Source organism: Amblyomma americanum, chromosome 3 (assembly GCF_052857255.1).
Source record: "Amblyomma americanum isolate KBUSLIRL-KWMA chromosome 3, ASM5285725v1, whole genome shotgun sequence".
NCBI lineage: Eukaryota > Metazoa > Arthropoda > Arachnida > Ixodida > Ixodidae > Amblyomma > Amblyomma americanum.
In genome coordinates, this window is record NC_135499.1 from 191,455,079 (window position 1) to 191,477,533 (window position 22,455).

Genomic DNA, 22,455 nt, shown 5'->3' on the forward strand with positions numbered 1-22,455 from the left:
AGGGCCTCAGGAAGAGTGGCTGTGCCTGCATTGACATCGGGATGGATACCATCACATTTTAGTATGAGGTGTTCTATTGTTTCTACAGATTTACTACACTCGGCACATGTGTCATCTTCGTTAAATTTATTGTTATAGCTGCACGATCTAAGGCATCCTGACCTAGCTTCAAAGAGTAGGGCACTACCTCTGGAGTTATCATATGTATACCTCGAGGAGACGATTAAATCCCGACTGGTTGTCGGTTCTCCTTGAGTACAACGCATAGCATGAAGATAATTCGCACGACGCCAGCTCACAGCGAGACATATGCAGCGAAAATCAGCGAGCTGCGGCCCAGAAACATCATCTCAAGGCCGACGCGGCGGAGACACCGATCGAGCCGTGCTCGTTCCGTATCGAGACACGTGTGCCGATCTGCTGACGGCAGAACTCAACTGTTCTGTGACGTGTTTTATCTGCAAAAAAGGAAGTAACATATACAGGCAATGCTACATTAACGCCTCAAGATAAGTTCACCCAACGCAAAGAGCTTAAAATTCAAAAAAAAATTTTGCCCTGACCCCTGGCTAAAGTAGAACTTCACTTCCTCAAGCTGCATTACTGACATGCTGTGAACTCAAAAACTGCGCAAAAGACGGGGAACAGAAACAAGGCACACCGAATAATTCATAATAATAATTGGTTTTGGGGGGAAAGGAAATGGCGCAGTATCTGTCTCATATATCGTTGGACACCTGAACCGCGCCGTAAGGGAAGGGATAAAGGAGGGAGTGAAAGAAGAAAGGAAGAGAGGTGCCGTAGTGGAGGGCTCCGGAATAATTTCGACCACCTGGGGATCTTTAACGTGCACTGACATCGCACAGCACACGGGCGCCTTAGCGTTTTTCCTCCATAAAAACGCAGCCGCCGCGGTCGGGTTCGAACCCGGGAACTCCGGATCAGTAGTCGAGCGCCCTAACCACTGAGCCACCGCGGCGGGGCAATAATTCACAGTTGTGTATTTGGAAGCACCTGGAAGCTCCAACTGGAATGCCTGCAGTCAAAGAACTACCATCAATATCCAATTGGACCTTAACTCAAATCTTTATAGCATTAGGAACCAATTCGAAACTCCAATGGGATCCAATAGGGGATGGCTTCGAAGTACGGGAAAAAATTGCGGACAAAGGAGCATGAAAATGTAGCCGATAAATGCATTCCTACACGAAAAAAACATTGTGTATAATTGGGCTTTCCAGCTGGATAATTCATAGTTATGTATTTAAACGAATTGGAAGCTCCAGTTGGAATGCCTGCTCAGTCAAGAATGACCATTGGCATCCAGTTGGACCTTCCGAACGGAAAATCTTAAGTTGTGTATTCGGAACAGAATCGCTCGACATAGAATTTCCAATCAGACATTGTAATTCGGCCTACCATTCTGATTGGCTGTCCAGTTGAGTCCACTTGATTCCCATTGGATTGGAATAGAATGCACAGTTGAACACAAAGTTTTTTGTCTTTTGCCAGTGCTGTCAATGCCCCGTCGCTGATTGCATGAGTTGTTCATTTCCTTGGGGGTGCAAATCAGCCCCAAAAAGTTGTTCTTTTGGAAGCCTTTTGCCATCTTCCCGATTGTCGGACTGCAGTCACAACATGACAATATGTTAGTTAGAATATGGTAGGACCCATCCAGATGTGGATACAGGCACAGTCATTCTCCCATGAGGCTTAAGCTTTAGAGATAACAAAGGTAATGCGACCAAATCTGTGGCAGGCGTTAGCAAAAAGAAATTGAAATATTGTCGGCTCGGTGACGTAAGGATACAAGTCCAGTTTTAAGAATTAGCCAAACATAAAGGTCAGTCAAATATATATGTGTAAAAGATGCAAATCTATAGATGATACCATGAAGCTTTCCAGGCTGGTTAGAGAAATATAAAGAAAAAGAAATGGCGGGCATGGCAGCACCTGCCACCACCTCGTTTCAAAGGGGACAGTGCCCAGCTCACTGTGCAGCTGGAGGCCGGAAGAGAGTGCAGAGAAAAATACAACCCAAATTTGGGCGCCGCCGACATCGAGGCAAAACAGCACAGACATGAAGACTCAGCAGTGCATGCCCCCAAAACGAAGGGCATCAGAGGCAATTTCAAAAGTCAAAGGAGCAATGAAGAACCCTATAAGGAAATCCAAGGCGAACCCATCTGGGCTGCTCTGCTGCCACTGAAATCTGCCATTCGCGCAGAAAATTTCAGCATTTCAGAAAAATTCTTCGTGAGGTTCGCTGCTCTTTCCGGACGATGCTCGCCTTCGAGACTTGGAGCTAAGCTAAAAGCATTCATAAACAAGCTGGCAGCTAGCAGTCTCTGCCTTTCATGCAAAGTGTCCCAGTTGCAGTTTGCCGCTCAAGCTCCATGTCCCCACTGACATCACAAACCCTGGCACAGTCAAATTTTTATATACACACCTGTCCAGACATTACAGTGTGCTCTCAAGGAGGAAGCCTAAGCATGGGTTTCATACAAGTGCCTCTTTAGGTAATTTCCGCATGATCGGCATGCGCAACTTCACTGCAAGGACGTACGTGCAGGTGTTCCAGCACACAGCAATGCAGCCACAAGTCACACCACACACAATGGGCATAAGCCCCACGAGGATGGCCACTTGCATAAAAGATAGAGCATGCTAGCAAAGAAGCAATGGGCTAGTTGATGTTCACTTTCTGAAGATGCAGCACCAAAATGGCAGATATAACAAAGCATCGAACATTGTGGCCCACTTGAAGAGTCAGAATGCATGATAGCCAAATCATGTTCACTGAGCATAGCTCATTTTCAGTGCAAGCTGAAAGCATTCCTATATCCACTTCCAAGACTATGATTTGTATTTACTATGTGAATGCTGACACTGCAGAGGAGAATGTGGTTTTCGTTACTTTTTTTTTATGCATCAGGCCAGGGTCAAGTTTCTGCCAGCCAACGTATCTTTCCTCTGATTGAACTTTGCTCTCTATTCTCTTGTTACTTCTCACACCCCTGGACGCCCTGCCCAAGAGCGCCACACATTTGAGGCAAACAACCAAACCATGCTTGTGTTAACCATTTTTAATTCCTCCAACGAACCATCAACCGGCACATACTGTCACGCATGTACAGCAGAATTCTCAAACATAAATACTGTACACTGCCAAAAACATCCCTGCAGAAAAAAAAAAAAAATTAGTGACGGCGTGTCATCAAATCAGGTTCATCCCACACCTGCTTGTGCATGAGGGATGCCAGCCTGTCAAAATGATTAAAGCACATCTTGGATTTCTTCAACACATTATAGCCACTGCATTCTGCAACACAATGCCTAGGGTAAAATCATCTGGGCTAAAGGTATCTTGAGCAATACAGATATATTGATGTCAGTAACAAGCCCTACATTAAAAATAAAAGGAACCTGAAGCCTTTCCTCCTCAACAAGCAGTCCCGCTCGGCTGCTTTTTGAGGAGAAAGATGAGCTGCCTTGCTCGAGATATAAAACTAGTCTATGTACACGCGAATCTCGCACATGCCATGCCACCACTTTATCTCAGAATCTCACTATATGCCACAAGCAGGTACAGCACGAGGAAGCAGCTGGTCAACTGGAAGCAACTTCTTGCACAGTGTTTGCTGCCTAGCTTGGCATCCACATATACTTCATTTCAGCATTTGTGATACCACCTGTCATACTCTGTCCCACACACAGCATATAGCTCTGTGTAAAGGTGTGCAGGAAAACATCAATATTATTGACATGAAGCTAGAAAGTTTTAGCTGCTGATTCAGAAACACTAGCTGAACCTTAATGGCATTCGGGGCCCATTTTTTCTGGCTCAATAACAATTACAGTTCTGAAATGCCTCAGAAAGCCCACTGCAGTTTTTAAGCATGCTTCGTTCTGCACAATAAGGCCACAGTGAAAAATAAGAATGCACAGGCTTCACAGTATTGTATGCTATGACTGAAATGAAGTAGACGAGTAATGTGGCATTTGTGATTCAGCGTGCCTAAGGGCATGGATATAAGCATATCTTCTTGGTGTGCACTTAGGTATTTACATAAAATGCTGGAACAGCAAGAGGTGCAGACCTCACAACAATGGCACTGACTCCCCAGTACACTACCTCCTAGTGTTGCAAGCACTATCTGGCCACGATGCATTCAGCTCTTCAGATGCTAGAGAATACAACATTTAGGCACTGATTGGTCTCAGCCCTGCTGAGACGTATGAGCCTATCCTGACAAACATACACACAAAGAGAGGCAATATTTATAATAAAACGCTCAGTGCCAGCTGTAAACAGGAAGAAGGAGACTACGACAATGCCTGACTATAGGGAGCCATGGGGGCAGCAGTTAGGAGCAGGACATGGAAGTAGGTGCAATGCCAACAATCGTGCACGAGAATTTGACCCGCATGTATCGAAGGCACACAACAAGGTGCAATCAAGAAATACAGAGCACAAAAATAAAGTGACTGAAGGCACTCAAGTGAAGGCTGCAGTGTAGATGCTAGCTAGTCAAGGCAATGGTGCCCTCGCACAAGCAAGCTACGACCAGATACAAGGTACTCAGAGCCACGCAGGCCCATCACGCTGACCGAAGGCCACACACGTTCAACTGCCAGGCTGGTTCGGTAGAAACCTGCACAAAGATGCATTTTAATAACTCAAAAATTCCAACATGCAAACATCAACTTAAGAGTAAGTGACACATAGAGAAGCTGCATTCTGGAGGAAACAGAGGCAGCAACTTTCACTCCTTAAAATGTCAGCAACGAAGACTACCAGATGCAGTTCTTAATACAGTGAATGCTAGAAGAACTGCAAGATGCAGGCAAACGCAGCTAGAAACAAGAAAAAAAAAACTAAGCATCACACCATAGCCAAAGGACACTGGACATACTCTCATTTTATCTTATTCTAACTACATTCACGCCATTCTAGCGTCACATCCATGAAAGAAACACTAGATTTGCCTGACCTTTCACAACAATGTAAGTACTCCCACCTCTGTCTTTTTCATAAAATATACTACCTTAACCCTTTGCTGAAAGAAAATCTTTTCATTACACCCAGTTACATCTTTTCTCGTGTCGACCATCCACACAAAGTTGAAGTGCCATCTTGTCGCACTAATTTCGTGCCATTCTTCCTTTATACTGAGAACCGCCACTGAAGAACTGCCTTCCCGCCTCCACAGTTTCCATTTGTGACACTACTAACTTCAAGATTGCCATCCAAAGTACCTTATAGTTTCTTTTTTTTTTGTTCTGTACAGTAATATTCCAATAATTCACCACTCCTTTTTGCTATGCCTACAGGCCTTCAAAGTATGTATAATAAATAAATAAATAAATAAATAAATAAATAAATAAATAAACAAATAAATAAATAAATAAATAAATAAATAAATAAATAAATAAATAAATAAATAAATGCCACTTTTTTTTCTTTCAGGAGCAGGAAGTTATTGAAACACCTTGCTAATATATGCAAGTGAAATGGTAGATGTAGTCATACAAGACAAAGCACTGCAAAAGACAATCAATCTTTAACAGCCATTTCCACAGTAGCCAGCTCGTTATCAATGCAAGCACATTTATGCCACAGTATTCTGAAGCTTTTAGAAATGGTCCACCTTGCTAGTTACTGTTTGCCTTCTTGCAGAAAGTTCAGACTGTTTACTTCAGATGAGGGGCCTTAAAATACTCATGTAACCTGCGCCTGCTGTGCCTGTTGCAATTTGGAATAATGCATTGCCTATCTCCCTAATGTCGTGGCTACATGTACATCGTGCATATTGTATACCTCATTTCTAAGTTTTTATGCAAGTTTATCCCCAATCCTGCAGTCACACTTTGCAGCTTTCTGTTTCTTATTATTATTGTCCTTCGTTCCTCTGTCACTGGCCTCAACTTCTATTGTGGCACAGCACAAAGTGTGGTAGACAAAACTAGTGACAAGGGACCGAAATGAAGGGAAGCAAAACACCGCAAAATACAGCTCCTTTATAAGCTTGACAAAGGCATACGGTACAGACAAATAAATAAATAAAACTGCTGCTTTCTTCCTTTCTTATAAGCAAGAGGCACCTACCTTCCTGAGGGAGCTTTTGCCACCAAAGTTGCGGATCTCATCCATGAGGATGTCTCTGGTGCCGACGACTGATGCCTGTGAATTCCTGGTTACACTCTGGGAACCGGACTGTGCTGCAGTCACCTTACGGGGTCCATCACACTCGGATGTTGATCGCTTTAAGTGGTCCGAACTGCGCTCTGTCTGAGCTGTGCTGTGGTCCTGCACTGCCTGGGCAGAGCCGACATGCCCGTTCACTTTGACCACAGAATGTGCGGAAGCCAGAGGTTCCACGGTGACACCGGACTTCAGGGTGGCCTGCACAATGCTTGGCTTGTTGTTGCTGCAGCTAGGGTGCCCAGTGCCACTCAGGTGCTGCTCCGATGTTGCACTCGGCTTCTTTGCCAAGCGAACAATCTCGCTCTGGAGGTATGGTGGCAGGGATCGCCGGTCTGTCATGCTGTCATGCTGACTGCTCACAGACACTTCTGAACTCGTGTGAGTGCTGGTCACAGTTACCCTGCCCTTGTCGGAAGGTTGCACTGATAGCAATCGTTGCACACTCATGGCCACTGGAATGTCCTCGTGAGGCGTAGCCCTTTCCCGAGATTGGGACACCTTATGCTGAAGAGAAGCTTCTTGTGACAGCTTCTCGATGGCCTCCGCAGAAAATCCACGCACCACGGGCGCTGCATACAGGATCCCAGTGGGCTTCTTTGATTCAGGCTTGGGCTTTGTCTGCTGCTTTGCACCTGACTGCACTGTCAAGCTTCCATGAGGCTTTCTCGTCTTTTCCTCTATGCCCTCCAAGCCCCCAAAGCTTTTCTGACGGTTGATCAAGGAGCTGGTGGATACAATGGCTCGCTCTTCTCTCTGGTCTTTCCATGTGCCGAAGCTTACAACTGGTGCTGTCATGCATTCCGCGGAGCCTGGCTGTTTAAACGCTCGGCTGCGCTCTTCAACGAGGCTCAGTGGACGTGCTGGCTTCGTCCTGGGTAAGGTGGAGACTCGAACTTCATGCTGGCCATTCACGGCAGCGGTGCTGGCTGCCTGCGGTGCAGCAGCAGATGTGGCTGTGGTGCTTGGAACGATCTTGTTGTCTTCCAGTAAGTTCTGATTTGATGCTAGCTGCTGCTTCCAAGCCACGAACTGCTCCTGAAGGCGTGCATACTCACTCAGCAGGTTGTCCTTCTCTTCTTCAAACTGAAGCTGCCCCACCTCCCTTGACGCTGGTTGAATTCGCTGGCTCGGACACAGATCTGCTGTGGAGACTGACTGCTTGGCACTTTGCTTCAATGCTTGATTGTCCCCACCAGTTTCCCAACTTCCAATTTTGACTGTGAAAACAGTATCTCCATCGGATGACTGCTTTTCCTCAGTTCGTGTTAAGGTTGCTGAACCAAGTGTAGGACCTGATGACACCTTTGATGAAACTGGGTGGTGCACGCCACTTTTGGCGGTGCTAGGTGAAATGACTTTGATATTCTTGAACCTCTCAAAGTTTGGCTTGGGTGCCTCACCACTGTAGATGTCATCAACAACCTCGGTCTTGTATGACCCATATGACCCTATAGAGAAAGAGATTGGACCAGCCACAATGCTGCGGGGCCGCGGTGTTCGTTCTCGCTCAATGTCTTGCTTGTGATTCAGCTTGGTATCCTGCTCGGGAACAGAGGCTTCACACTCTTTGACCTCTGGTGAGATTTCATTCGATGCCTGCAAGATAGCATTTTCAACATCAGTTCTTTTTTCAGCAGCATTCGGAAAGCTGCTCATCTTAACAAGCTCCCTGCGGTCTAAAACACCCGTTTGTGGTGTATCACGGCTGCTTTCTTCAGAATCCTCTGATATTACACATTTGCTCTTTGATGCATCGACATTAACTGAACCAGTATGAAGGTATTCAACGGAAGCCATCTGCACTGTAGTCTTAACTTGGCCTCCCTTGTGCTCTTGGCTCACAACAACTGTTTGCACAAAAGTTTCTTCTTCAGGTACTGAGTTAGATGCCTCCACTTGCATTACACAGGTGCCTGGCTCCGACAGTGGCTCAGACGCATTCTGGGTCTCGGGAGAAGGTGAATCCTCATGCCTTGCAGACACCTTGACTTCTTTGAGACGATAAATCTGCAGGCTGTCCCTACGAGGCATTGGTTCCTTCGTGACAACTGAGCTGCTTTCATCCGACTCCTGATCCTGGTCAGGGCCGTTTGAATGTGACACAGCAGGTTCCTCAGTAGGCACTGCTGACAGGCTCGATGTTTCTGAGCTCTCAGCGCCTGATTCAGGCTGCTCTTCCTTTGCCAGATTTGCTACTGTCTCCACAATGCTGCACCTAGACTCCACTTCTTGTTGCACAGTGAGTTCAGCTTTGACTGAAGTACTCCCAGAGGTGGCTGGACTGATAGAATCCCTTTCCTTGCTCTTCAGCTCATCTTGGTCTGCCGAGCAGCTGCCAACACTTCGATTTTCAGTAACTTCATGCGGAGTGGCATCTCTACTTCCCACGTCATCCACGAGTCCACTGTCATCTCTCGAAAGATTACTTTTGGGTGAGTCCGGCTGTGGAGGCTCAGTCTTCATTTCATCTTGAGACACCGCTTTTGACTCGGAAGCAATGACTGATCTCGTTCTGAATGGTGATGGTGGCTCAGGAATGGTATACTCCCACGACGCACTGTCTGACACACAGGCTGAACTGTCCACAATCAATGAATCTGGGTCCTCTGGTGAATCTAAAGAGGCATCGATATGAGGTAACACAAGCTTCTGGAAGTCTGTAGATGCTTCACCATATTGTCTTGAATAGTCGTCTGAAAGAACAAGGAAAAAAATTGAAATAAGGGAGTTAGACAGCTACTGATAATCACTGCAGGGGCTCTGATCAGAAGAAAACATAATATTGTTTGTATCTTAATTTTGCCACTGAACTAAATGCAATAAGTTATTTCAGGTGAAAAATAACTTTCGCACGTTTGATTAGAAACAGACTCAGTACACCACATGGTAAGAAAGTACCGTAAAAACCGGAATATAGGTCGAACTTTTTTTCAAAAAACCATGGTGAAAAGTCGATCCCCGTCTTATATACCGGTCATTGGCGGAAAAAATACGGAAGTCTTGCAACAATGGGTGGATGAAGTCAGCAGCCTCCATCACCATCGCCATCAGCAGCAGTGCCGCCATTTTGCGTTTCAGTAGATGCAAAGCGGAAGCTAACGGCAATTTACCGTCGCCTTCAAGAAAAACACGATTGAGTACGAGGAAGCTCACGGGAACCTGGCGGCACAGCGCGAATTTGGAGTATCCGAAAATAGCATTCAGTACTGGCGGAGGCAGAAGCTGCGTATTACAACTTGCAGCAACCAGAAGAAAACATCATTTCGTGGGCAGACCATAGTGTGTCGAGAATAGGAAGGAAACGTTGCGCTGCGAGCAAGATCGCTGCCTGTGACTGCCAAATGCATCCGCGTGAAAGCGGCAGAGATCGCGCGTGCCTCTAGACTCACGAGGGCGCAATTCAAAGGCTCGCCATCCTGGTTGCGGCGATTCATGAAGAGGAGGGCTTTGCTCTACGGCGCCGTACTTGCCTGTGCCAGAAACAAACACGCGGGCCGATTAGTGCGCGATATTGTTAAAAAATTTGCCGGGTGTACATACAAGCAGCATTTAAATGAAATTAAATACTGTCACCATTGTGCAACCTCTCGAGTCGTATTTGTTTCAATGTAAGGATGTCTTTCGGTACTTTTCCCATTGAAAAAGATCTTTTTCATTTTTAGATTTGGTTAGTTAGGGGGTCGACCTATATTCCGGTCCGACCTATAGTCCAGTTTTTACGGTAGCCTAAAAATATGTATGATAAGAGAAAATTCTAGCTGAAATAAACTGAGAGTTAAATTAGTGGCCCACATCTTGACTCTGCACTTGACACACTGAACAGCCAGCACCCTCCTTAATTTCTGGATGTTTACAAAAGGCATTCCCATTGTCATAACTGTAGAGCCAAAAAAAAATCTATCGATAAGCACTGAAAGATGTTTTGTGTCCTGCATACAGTCACCCTTCAGCATTGCGCATGCAGCAAAGCAATGAGACCACATGTTAGTGTCAAACAGAGTCAGTACAGTTAGTTAAAGCCATACAAAGCAAAGTGCTCAATCTCTACTATACAACAAATGCAGAAGCCAGAAAATGCTGCCTAAAGATATCAAAATCAATCACTGCTTTCGCATAGTGCAGAATCTAACACACAGAGAAAAGTCAGAAGTAGCAAGGCTGAAGTCGTCTTCCTTTGCAAGTATGATCATGACATTCCTTCTCAATGTATACTACTAGAGGAAAAGTGTCATTTACAAGGTGCTTCCCATGCCATTTACATTTGATGTAAATGCCAACTCACACAGGCTGAGCTCCCCCTAAGAATACCAACAGGCCCACCATTCAGCATTGCCCACACCACATTTCCAGCATCCCCCCTGGTTCCTAGGTATACATGTGCATGAATCCCAGATGCACACTGTGCTGTGCTTCTGTTGAAGTTGTGACTACATAATCCATTCCATCACAAGTGAGACAGCAAAATTTCATGCCTCTACTACCTTTTTTTTATCACACTGCATGTGTATAACAGTTATGCTGCCAATGTCGCATCTCAAAAATCACATATCTATGGCCACATTACATGGGGATATAAATTTAATAAGAAACAAGATACTTAAAGTTAAATTAATTTCCTCAGCAACGCAGCCGTTTTTTTGTGCACAAAAAAATGCTGGCAGTATTCCCGAAGGGTAATCTATCAGTCTTGTGTAACTTCTTCTCAGTGATAATTCCCATAGGTGTCATTTAAACCACCTGCCTACGCACTGATCTGTGGCTGAACTATATCACTTCCAGCCTGAAAGCAGAGCTGGTGCGAGCATATTCATTATCGGGTGGTGTAGAAAAGTGGAAAGGGGGAGGATAAATTTAAGGCAGGCATGCTTCTTTGGCATTGCTCCTAGTAAACATAAAGTTAATCAAATGAACCAAATGCAGCAGTGAGTGCATCACATGCTCAATTACACGGAATTCATTGTTGGCTTCTTAAGGCAGCAATCGGCAAAACTTTGGTTTTATTCCACAGATTTCTGGGGTGGAAACTACCACCCCTCACCGCACCTTGATGCCCTGAATTCCTGGAAGCACTGGGAGAATAGGCCTAGCAAAATACCGACAGACCTATGCAGGAAATATTTCAAGCTCCTCCCCAAAGTTTGCCCTTGTTTCATCAAATTCAAGCCTGGGAACCTGTGCAATAATGCATTTAAGCACCTTATGCTTACAAAAAGCACACTGCAAATGGCATGCAACTTCCAAAGTGCACATGCACCAGCTTTTAATTAAAGAAGTGCAAGGCCGTGCAGGTCAACACAGAAACAGCGAAAGCGTCTGGAAGCATGCAGAAGCAGACACCAATGGAGTAAGTGAACCTTCTGGGAGAGGTTGCCACAGTGGAATAGTTAGTAGCCGTGGTTTGGGAGTGGGGGCCTGGTTAGAATTCCCGGTGACCAAGGTGGGTGCTGCAGGTGCTGAGAAAGGTGATGGTGGGGGCAGGAGGCCGATGTCTTTGACGGGTTCACCTTTCTCTTCAGTAACTGGTGAGGATGGTTCTGCCAGTCTCTCCGGCACATCCGAGACAGGGGCTGCAATTTCGTGAAAAAAAAATAGTAAACAGTGAGTGACAACAGCCTTGCTAGCCAGGAATAGTGGAATGAAGCATAATAAAATAACATGTCCACATGAAAGCACAGTCAGCGTTAAAAGTTGTGCAGAACACTCAAGCAGAGGGCAATGAAGAGCGAAATAAGAGAAAAGCTGGTAACTTAGAGGTGACACGCTGAAGTCCATAAGGCTTGTAGGTCTATGTGGCTCTAGTTTTGAGTGAGCATTTCTTGCGAAAGCTGATGACTGCAGCAAGATGTTGCTTTGTCTACAAGGCAATGCATCGCTTGTGCCCTTCACACAAGTCTGACGCTAACTGCACACAGTCCGAGGCAAGTTGCATTTCCAGTCTGTGCGGCACACCAAGCTAAATGTAAGTACCTGAAATGACTTCTCAATCTTCTGCTTCATGTCACATTTCTGAGGCTGTTATCCTGGTACTGCAATTACTTGTACAGCTGGTTTCAGTTCAGTATAACTAAATTATACTTTTGGTCCAGAAGTATCATAAAATCATAGTTTCTGCCAAAGTTTTTGTGTTTTGGCATGTGCGAAATTCTGCATGTTAGTGTGACACTACTGCAGATATCTTCATGTGACATTGTGAGTGGTATATTAGTGCATGAATGTCAGCTCGATGGCCTGTCCAATGTAAACATAACAAAACATGGTGGCATCGCTCATTTGACTTATTGGTGCATAGTACACGAAAAAGGTGTAAGCAACAGAAAATGAAAGACAGTGACAGACATGAAGAGCACTCAATCTGTTACTGTCTGTTATTTTTTTATTGCCTTCAGTAGCTCTACAGTTTTTTCATAAACTATGGAGCGGCAATAACAGTTTGCAAACATGATGGCCAGCATGACGTCGTGACAACATCAGCACAAGCAAATTGTTACTTCATTTGCTGTTAATGAGCATTTATACACAGGATATCTCACCAGATATTTCAGTAAAGATTACGGAGCCAAGATGCATACAATTTTGTACAAACACAAGACTGATGCTTAACATTGCTGAGATTGCTTATATGGCAAAACCTTGAAGCATCACACCAGGAATCTTGAAGGCCGTAAAAGGTGCCTCCTACAATTCTCAAATCATTTCATATATGTGCAAAGTAATATGGTTGTAGTCATACTGCCTTGCCAATAGACCTCCTGCATGTTTTCAAACAAACAAAGTGGCGCTGCAGTCTCTAACAGGCTCGCAGTAGTCAAGAACTAGGGGAGCGGGCGTCACGGGGAAACCTTGAGCGCGGGTTTTAAAGGCTTGTAGACGAGTTTTCAATTTATTCGACTCACAAGAGTGGTTCATGCATTGAACTTAGCAGTTTCGCTCAAAGTTTACGAGCTCTCATTGACCACGAACAGAGTGTTCCAGGAAATAGCTCGGCACTGAGCACTGGAGGTATTTATGTGGTTCGTGGTAAACAGAAAACATTGTTGCCATTGATTTCTACTCTAAGCATTGAATAAAATCACCAGTTTTTGACACACCTTACTAGCCAGCATGATCTTACTTCAGGACAGTATTGAGAAGAAGCACGGGCATTGCCTCGGCTGAGCAGATGTGCACTCACTGTGTTGGCACATCTGCCCTACAGTGAGTTGCCAGCTAGCGCTGCAACTAATAACTTAATCCCCAATATCTAATTACAGCGTTTCACCTGACAGTTTCTGTTAATTTACTACTTTAACAATTTGGTTGCTAAGCAACTCTGGTGTTTGAAAGACGCAGTGGCTCAGGTCGCAAAATACCACTCACTTGCAAACTACACATGCTGGATGCAGCTAGGTGTGCTTGCAGTTGTTACCGCGTGCTTTATGGTATCCTTTGCACGCCATTGTCATACGATGACAAAAACAAAGTCCAAAGAACACTGCAACTCGGGCGATTCCCGCCTGCATCTGTTTCCTTGCCAACACTCTTTGCAATCATGCGTAACCTAATTAACCAGCTTATGGCACATCATGCAATGAAAGGAACTAAATGTGCTTACGTGGCTTTTCAGACATGTTAAAGTGCTCTGTTGTAAACACAACAATGTGACCGTGCAAGAGCGGCACAATTTAGGATATCTCTCTACATGAATCAAATATAGTTATGTCGTTTGTATTAAGAAATTGTCCCAAGTAAATATCCAGTGCAATGAATGCTTCCTTATACGTTCGTACAACTTCCACACTCGTTAAAATATGCTGTGCTATAAACAAGAATGCATTCTTTGGTCAGTGAGCTGGCCTGCACCTCATGCACACTGAAACTACTTCGGTAGATAATTACATGCGCAGCTAAATCTGTGTTGGTTTCTTCCTTGCTCTGTTTTAAGCGCACTATGCTGATGTATAGGCAAGTGAGACTAACATCTTCCCTGCTAGGAAACCTTCGCCACACTGACTGGCAGCGTCAATCGAGATGCACACTATGCTTTAAACCACAGCCTGGTGTGGTATTAATCTGCGAGAAAGATGTCAAGGTTGATTTCATTTTCCTTTGTATACTACTCTACGGATCCCACAGTGATGCAGCTGGTCAATACACGCTGCTTCTGCATGTGCGCGGGCACGATGCAGCCATGCCGTCCTGCAAATAGCTGCGACAGCTATGACAGGCACGGGCGGGCAGAACCTGTTTTGCCTATCATGCGCAAGTCTCTGCTGACATCAGCAACACCGCACTTTCGTGCCATCGCGGCGTGAAGGAGATGTATACTTTCAAATGACACCACAATGATTACGCTACTGTTAGATCAGGTCCACCACTATAAGAACCACAAATGTTGACCACACGAAAACAGCTTGGGCAGGCTGCTGGAGAAGGTCGATCATGTAGGTCCTAACAGGTACAATCCTTGACAACACAGTGAATACGAAATGCGCTTGATGCTGGCGGAAAAATTCTGCAAAAGGTACAGAAGTAAATTTTGCTGAGTGCTTTATGCCTCACTGATTCTCATCTGGAAAATCTGCCTCAGCCAAGAAACTGATGTTTTTATAATTTTTATTGCTCTTGGTACCGATGGTAACTAACTGCATGCAATGTATGAAGACAATGCTCGACTGTGACTGCGAAAAAATATTTTGCTATGTCAGACAAAATCAGTGCACTGCTCTGAATTAAACTACAAAGGAAGAAGGAAATTATTCTGTTATACAAAGAGCATTTTTAAACCAAACCTCGTTATATCAAGCTTCAACTGTAATCAGAGCACCAAAAGGTGCACTCAGCATTCAGAACGACATAACACTAGCTGTATAGCACAACACACTATCTTTAAGTATTGCATGTCACATGGCAGCGAATTTCCACAAGGTGCTCATGAGTACATATTCTGTAGGCTGTTTTTGTTCAATTGCATTTGAAACAACATTTCAGATGGCATTTAAACAAAGAAGGAACAGTCAGTCAGATGATGTGAGTATACTTTAAGGCAGCATTACACAACTCAGCCCACTGCTGACAAACACTGAATGTAGTGACAAACACATGTGAATATAATCTAAAGCAGTTTTAAGCCAGCATTAGCACAACCTTTACTGGCAATGTATTCGGCTTTTGTTTCTTTTTGCTGCTCTCTGGCAGATTATATATATATACACAAATCAGATTATTCAGCAAACGGTTCCATAACATGGGTTTAATCAGGCCATAATCTGTAGCGGAAGACAATTCACTGTAAGTGCTCGTTTTCATGCGGGACATAAAATTGTCTAATTTCTGCGCATTTTTTTGTAAACAATATGGAAAAAGCAAGCTGCAACGAAAACCTGCTATAAAATCAGGTTTCTTTTTTTTTTCCTCATTTATTATAATTATTTCCCCTCGCACATTCTCATCTACTGTGCAGAACTTCTGCATACGTGAAACACCCATCTGCCATTGTTCACTGCAACAACATTCATTCAATTCCAATTCGATCATTTTAAATTCAGCAGAGCCTTGAAGCAGGATGCCATCCGCATGGACAGCACTTGATACAGTAATGCCCATGAGACGTCTGGTCAGTACCCTCACTTTTGCTTTTGGCTTCTGAAGCACATTGTTCGAATGTGGCTTCAAACTAAGGTATCGTCGTAAGTAAAAAGCCCTAAAAGGAGTTTTAAATGACCTTGATTCAAAACGCCCCTATGGACGTACGCACAAAATTTCCACTGATTTGCTTGCAGTGTCTTCAGCTTTGTCCGCACGGAAACTAAATTTCGTAGAAGGTTTCTTTTTGGGTAGAAATTGGATTTAACATTGCATTTAAAAAAATTTGCTTGGAGTGCAAAAATTGTGTAAACTTGGGTTTTACCAGAAAACGAAGGACCCTAAACATATAATGCGAACAAAAGTTTTTGCTTCCTCGCTTATATTAATATACTGCCCAAAAATAAAAAGAAAGAAGCCATACACAAAAACAGTCAAAAAGAGCAGTGAAGCACAGCTGAAGCACACAGGTTACAAATCGCTTCTAGTGCATTTTCATCAACTACATCTATATACGGTTTCAGCATATCCAATACATTTTCTGACAGTTCACTGGAAATTGATGTAACTTCTTAAATTATTCATTGCTCTTTTTCTCTGCTTATTTCTAATATATGTTCAGAAACAAGAGGTTCCACTAAAAAGTTGTGCTCAGGGGCTTTGGTTGGTAAGCTATAATGAAATTGTGTACACTAAACTGTTCCAGGTAAAATGACATTGGACTGACCCCGACCATGCAAAGCAATGCCAGCACTCACCTAGTTGTGTATTAGCTGGCTTGGTCGCTTCCACTATGGGTAGTGTGGCTGTGGATGGCTGCAGTGCCAGCGGAGGTGGTGGTGGTGCTTTGCGCTTCTTGCCATGGCCCAAGGTGCCAGCTTCTGAGATGGTGCTCTGGGGTCGCACTGCTCTACAACCAGAGTCCACCGGTGCACTCCGGCGGTGCACAGCAGCTGCCGTGCCAGTAGCTCGCGATGGGCTCGGCTGCCTCAGGTCTGTGGGAGAAAAAAGAGAAATGAATGAGCTGCTTTGCCAGCTGAGTTAGTTCAGGTAAAAATTCATATTAAGCAATAAATATTTTTCTGCGCACATAGTACTGGCTTATATTTCATGCACAGCTTAAGACGAGTGCCAGACATATATGACCCTTGCATCCCTGCCAAGTGTCCATGCTACTAGAGCCCTGAGGTATACTTTTTATCAAAGCATATAACATGGCTCCATGAGGTGGCAAGCACTTCACTAAGGCACACAGCCATAGCAATTAGCACACAAACCACCAGCTACTACTGCTATCACAAACACCGATATAGCAGAGACTGCACTCCTGAGTACCTACACCCGGTGAGCATAATACCAGTGAGAATGGTGCCCCAAGCATGTCCGGAGAGTGGCGTGGGTTGATATCACATGTCGTATGGCCAATACGACCATACTCCACATCGTTGATAACGTCGACACTGAGGAAGTAGAACTTACAGCTCTTCTAAAAGCAGTGCAGTGGGCTCTGCAAACATTTTCGCACTACGACTCCAGGCACAGACTCTACCTCTTCACAGATTCATCTCACGCATATGAAATGTGCAGACAAGTAAACACAAGCCCACCAACATACCGTACCATCGTCGGTGAATTATAAACAGCATTTCCAGAACTATACCTCAAACTAAGCATCACAACGACGATTTCCTATGTGTCGGCACACACAGGCATCCAAGGCAATGTGTGGGCCAAAAGCGGGGCGCGAGCAGCAGCACACAAGATAGCATCCTTGCTGAACACTCTTACCACCTTAGTGGGTACACACATCTGCTTGTTGGGCCCCTCAACTTTCAAAGAAATCGCAAAGAGGCGATGCAATGCCGCAAGGCCTTTCTGCACCTCGAAACATGCCGAGGCGCAGGCATGCCCTATTCCTCCTACGATGGAGGAGCTACCGAGGGCAACACAAACTCTAGTCCGCCTCTTCACAACCAACACTGCGCTAACTACATTATTAGGACACAAGTTTTAGAACAATGACCATGACAAAGGGATTTGCCGTCACTGCCAAAGTTCGATAACCGCTACCCACATTGTCTGCAAATGCCAGGATATTCAGAGCTTCGTAGAAGACAGCTCGCAGAACTTCCTATTGCTCTACGCCCGGCCATGTACAGGGACTGGGTCCTGCCAGTAACCCACGACAGCACGACATCGCTCTACTCTGGGCAAAGCTCGAGGAATTTGTGGCAGAAGGCCCTCGCACCAAGCTTTACTGCAGTCGGCGATAACCGAATCAGCTCCCACCTCGGCCAACACGACAGCTGCGGGGCCACATGTCTGCACAGATGCCTTTAGGGCAATGGACACATGACGGCTTTTAATAAAGGATGTGTTTCAATCAATCAACGTGACTCCAGCAGTGCTGAACCTAATTCATATAAATATAGAAATGAAACTGGTGAGCTTCATTTCCACGTTAATCAATGACATAATATGTCACAATCACTAATGATCTATCAGTACATTTGCAATTCTTATATGTAACACTAGAAATGCCACTAAAGTAAACTTTAATTTACCAGTCGCCCGAAACATGTATGGTCAAGGCCTAATTCAGTATCATGGAACAAAAATATGGAATGCGTTACCAATACCTTTGCGTTGTTCATGAAACAGTTGAGCAAGTTGCATTGCCTCTATGTTGCCACTGTTTTGTAACCAAATTATATTCTCCCAGCAACCAAGTATACGCTTTTGTTAATCTTGTTGATTTTCTAATCCATACAGAACTGCTAAGTTCTGTGTCTGACTGCTGCTGTATACATGTGCATAGAACTTATGGGTCTACACTAGCTTTGGCTATTGGCTCAACAGCTGTTTGTAAAATATGAATATCCACCTGACTTAGCATCTGATGCTAAAGTAAGGGGTGTGATAAATATGGCTTTCTCAGTGTGCACGCAAGTCCTGTGCATCTAGTAAAACTGAGATGGAAAACACAGCTAGCATGCAGTACACCTGCTTGCAGCCACTGGTGGCAGCACGCACAAGCACATGAAAGTCTGAGCAATACTGAGCAGCACAACAGCCATGCTCTACCAAAAGCAGATCCTTTTCAAAGGAACAGAGAAGCCTGTTATTGCTCACCCCAGCAATTAAACCTGACTCATTCATCTGAATACAAGTTAATTTGTCACACCACTGAGTGCATCTCTGCATGACATTGAATACTGTTAAGAAGACTTCGTGCTGACGACATCACAACCAATAAATGGCAGACACTCGCGGGAACACGTGTGCTGGTGACGTACAGCAACTGCTTTCTGACCACATATAAGGCAGATGGACAATAGATGTTTTTAGCATACTGGAGACGTACTAGCGTATACGTAGATGTATACGTCTACGCTAGTACGTCTCCGGTACGCTAAAAACGTCTAATGTTGTGGCAATAAACAAAGGAAAGCTTCCTTTGCACTTTGTGTGTGAACACTATGCGCTGAATAGGCTAGAGTAAGCTTGGCCCATGCATTCACGGCAGCACACTCTGCACACTGCTAGCCCACTGTACTCGAGGGGCTGCTCTTATTCTTGAAGCTTCATGGCTCAAATGTTTTTGCATCAAAAATTTCAAGTTAGGTACTATGTTACTGCAGCCACAATCTCCATCACCAAATCTTTGTACAAGCTGGTAAACTATGATTGCAGTCAACAGCTCTTGCAGTTGCAGAGCTGTTGCAACCCTGTGAATTGTAAAAAATTCACAGGGACCCCTAATTACATTATGGGTTGGCAATGCAGTAGCATCAGAGGCTGTTAATGCCCTTATGTCGAATTTTGTGTCTCGTGCATGGTGGTGTTTGCAGACCACAACACGTTTGTATGCACACAACCAGACATTCCTTCGGGCCATCTGGCAGGCAGTTAGAGGTTCCCTTGCAAGTGTCTTGAGGTGGCGACACGGATGTATAGCTGTCATTTCTGGACTAGTAACGTCACTTCCCTCCTGCCAAAGGGAATTACCCAGCCAATAAGCAAGTTCTATGACTGACAAAACATTTTTTTCCTGTTGAGGCTTCTAATGCTATCTCATTAAAAAGATAAGAAGCAATGGAGTAGGATTTCAGTACTCACTGCAGTTGGGTCTGCCCTGTGGTGCCTCAGGTGAAGGCGTGTCAGGCAGGTCACTCAGCACCGAGGCTTCGTGGTAGCCACTGGAGTCAGAACTCTGACGCGAGTGGCCTGCACCCTCCCGGCGGCCTCCTTTGGTGGGAAGTGTGGTGGTGTCCCCTTCCTGCTCCGGAATGGTGGGTGGTGGCGAGGAGGGCAGCGGGGGCGGCGGTGCTGGTCGTTTCTTGCTTGCGGGTCGTGAGAACACTGTCGGCAGTTCACTTCGTGTCGGTGACGTTCCTCGGCTGCTCGCACCGTCACTGCTGGAGCCGGTCAGGCTCTGTTATGTCAAAAAGAATGTCACAAAGTCATGCAGCTTAACTTAGCTCTGAAGAATGCAAAAATGGGCAAGCAAGTCTGAAATAAACATGGTCCTAACAGCGCGCTTAAGACAACAGACAAGAGAGACAGCACAATATCGCACCATACTGTTAGAAGAATGTTTAATTTCATACTCATTTATATCAACCTTACTCAACACATCTAGAGCCATGTGGAAATATTGTGTCTGGGAGCCACCCTGCTAAGAAAGCAAGAAGAGCACTTTGGGTGGCAAAAACAAAACTGGTAGTGATTTATAGATATACAAACAATGTTCTTTAGTGGCCCTAAATGAATACCTGCTAAACTGCCTAGTCACCTTTCCAACTGAGAAGTGGAATCTCATTCAATGTTTTCAGTGAAAACAAAATTCCACCTTCATGAATGAGATAGCAAAATTGCATGTGTAAATAGGGGAAGGCGGACAACCTGTACACATGCAAATTATATAAAATCTAGAACACAACTCCAACACACCTAAGCAAAATCATGTCACGTAGTGCGCAAGTCAAAGCAATATTATTATGAGGTTAGTTCAGCGGCAAGAACGATAGGCCGCACACAGAAGACACACCAGAAAACAGGTCACTCAAGCACTAGCGGCAGCGTCCTCGTCTTCGTCAACTGTCCAGCGCGACACAACAACGTCGTCTTCGCTTCGCGACTGTGTACCATAACACTACCCCCCCCCCCCCCCCCCTCCGCCCCGCGGGAAAAGGCACACACCCAGGGAGGCCTAGGGGGGTGGGTGCGAGTGGTAGGGTTTAAGACGGGCGACGTGCACAAGCTGTGTGGAGGGGGCCACGGAAGGAGAGTGGGTGTGCAGAAGGAAGGAAGGAAGGCCTCAGACGTTGCTGGCACATACCCACTACGGGGGAGTAGCCAAAACACAGGCGGTTAATTGCTGGATCCAGGAAAGTTTTGACGGGAAAAGGAGTGGTAATAGGATGCAGTCTGATAGATTGGAAGACGGAAGCACAGGGGTCCTGTTAACTTGGAGATCAAAGACGGGACAATGGCTTAACGTGCATAATAGTATACAATGCCTGTAATGTTTCAATGTCGTGAGTTCTTAGGCCACATAGCTCAATTGCCTCAATATGCGGTAAGGACCGATGTAACGAGGCAGGAGCTTCTCACACAGTCCCACACGGCGTGCAGGGAGCCAGAGGAGCACCAAGGAGCCGGGAGGGTAATGGATATCGCGATGATGAAGGTCGTAATGACATTTTTGAGCGGTCTGAGAAGCGTGGAGACGATCCCTAGCAATTTGGCGGGCGGCGTCAGCACGGGCTATGGCGTCACAAGCATAACTGCTAGTGGAAGGGTCAGAAGGCAGTAAGCTCTCAAAGGGTAACAACGGGTCACGGCCAAAAAGCAGGTAGAAGGGGAGTATCCGGTGGTATCATGGCGTGAGGAATTGTAAGCGAGCGTCACGAAGGATAAACTGACGTCCCAGTCACAATGGTGGTCGGAGACATACATGGACAGCATGTCCGTCAGGGTGCGGTTAAGTCGCTCAGTAAGGCCGTTAGTTTGGGGATGGTAGGCCGTGGTGAACTTGTGACGGGTGGAGCAGGAGCGGAGAAGGTCGTGGACCACTTTAGAAACAAAACAGGGGCCTCGATCTGTAAGCAGATGACGAGGAGCGCCATGAAGCAAGACGACATCATGGAGGAGAAAGTCGGCGACATCGGAGGCACAGCTGGTCGGGATAGCGCGCGTGATAGTGTGCCGGGTAGTGTAATCAGTTGCAACGGCAATCCACTTGTTCCCGGAAGTTGATGTGGGAAAAGGCACGAGCATATCAAGACCAACATAAAAAAATGGCTCAGTCGGAATGTCAATGGGCTGAAACGGGCCACTAGGCGGGAGCGGGGCATTTTCCGGCACTGACATTGATTGCAGGCAGCAACGTAACTGTGGACAGAGCGGTAAAGGCCAGGCCAGAAGAACCGCCGGCGCACGCTGTCGTACGTGCGGGACACGCCAAAGTGCCCTGCAGTAGGAGCATCATGAAGCTGGGCAAGGACTGCGGGGCGGAGATGCGTCGGGATGACGAGCAAGAGGTCGGCGCCATCAGGGTGCAAATTGCGACGGTACAGAATATCGTGATGCAGCACAAACAGGCTCAGATCAGGATCAGAAGTGCCGCTTCGGAGGCGGTCGATTATAGGGCGCAGAGAGGAATCACGGCACTGCTCGTCGTC

General features: G+C 45.5%; 1 protein-coding gene across 1 annotated transcript in view; it reads right to left on the bottom strand.

Annotated features, from left to right (window-relative positions):
* Positions 1-3,071: 3,071 nt before the first annotated feature.
* The window catches only part of LOC144125709 (uncharacterized), a gene marked incomplete in the record, with an annotated part of 78,781 nt that continues 59,397 nt past the window's right edge, over positions 3,072-22,455 (bottom strand). Inside the window, 5 exon segments of the mRNA XM_077659341.1 lie at positions 3,072-4,655; positions 6,110-8,901; positions 11,563-11,775; positions 16,528-16,764; positions 19,889-20,204. Coding sequence (XP_077515467.1) covers positions 4,602-4,655; positions 6,110-8,901; positions 11,563-11,775; positions 16,528-16,764; positions 19,889-20,204 — 3,612 coding nt within the window.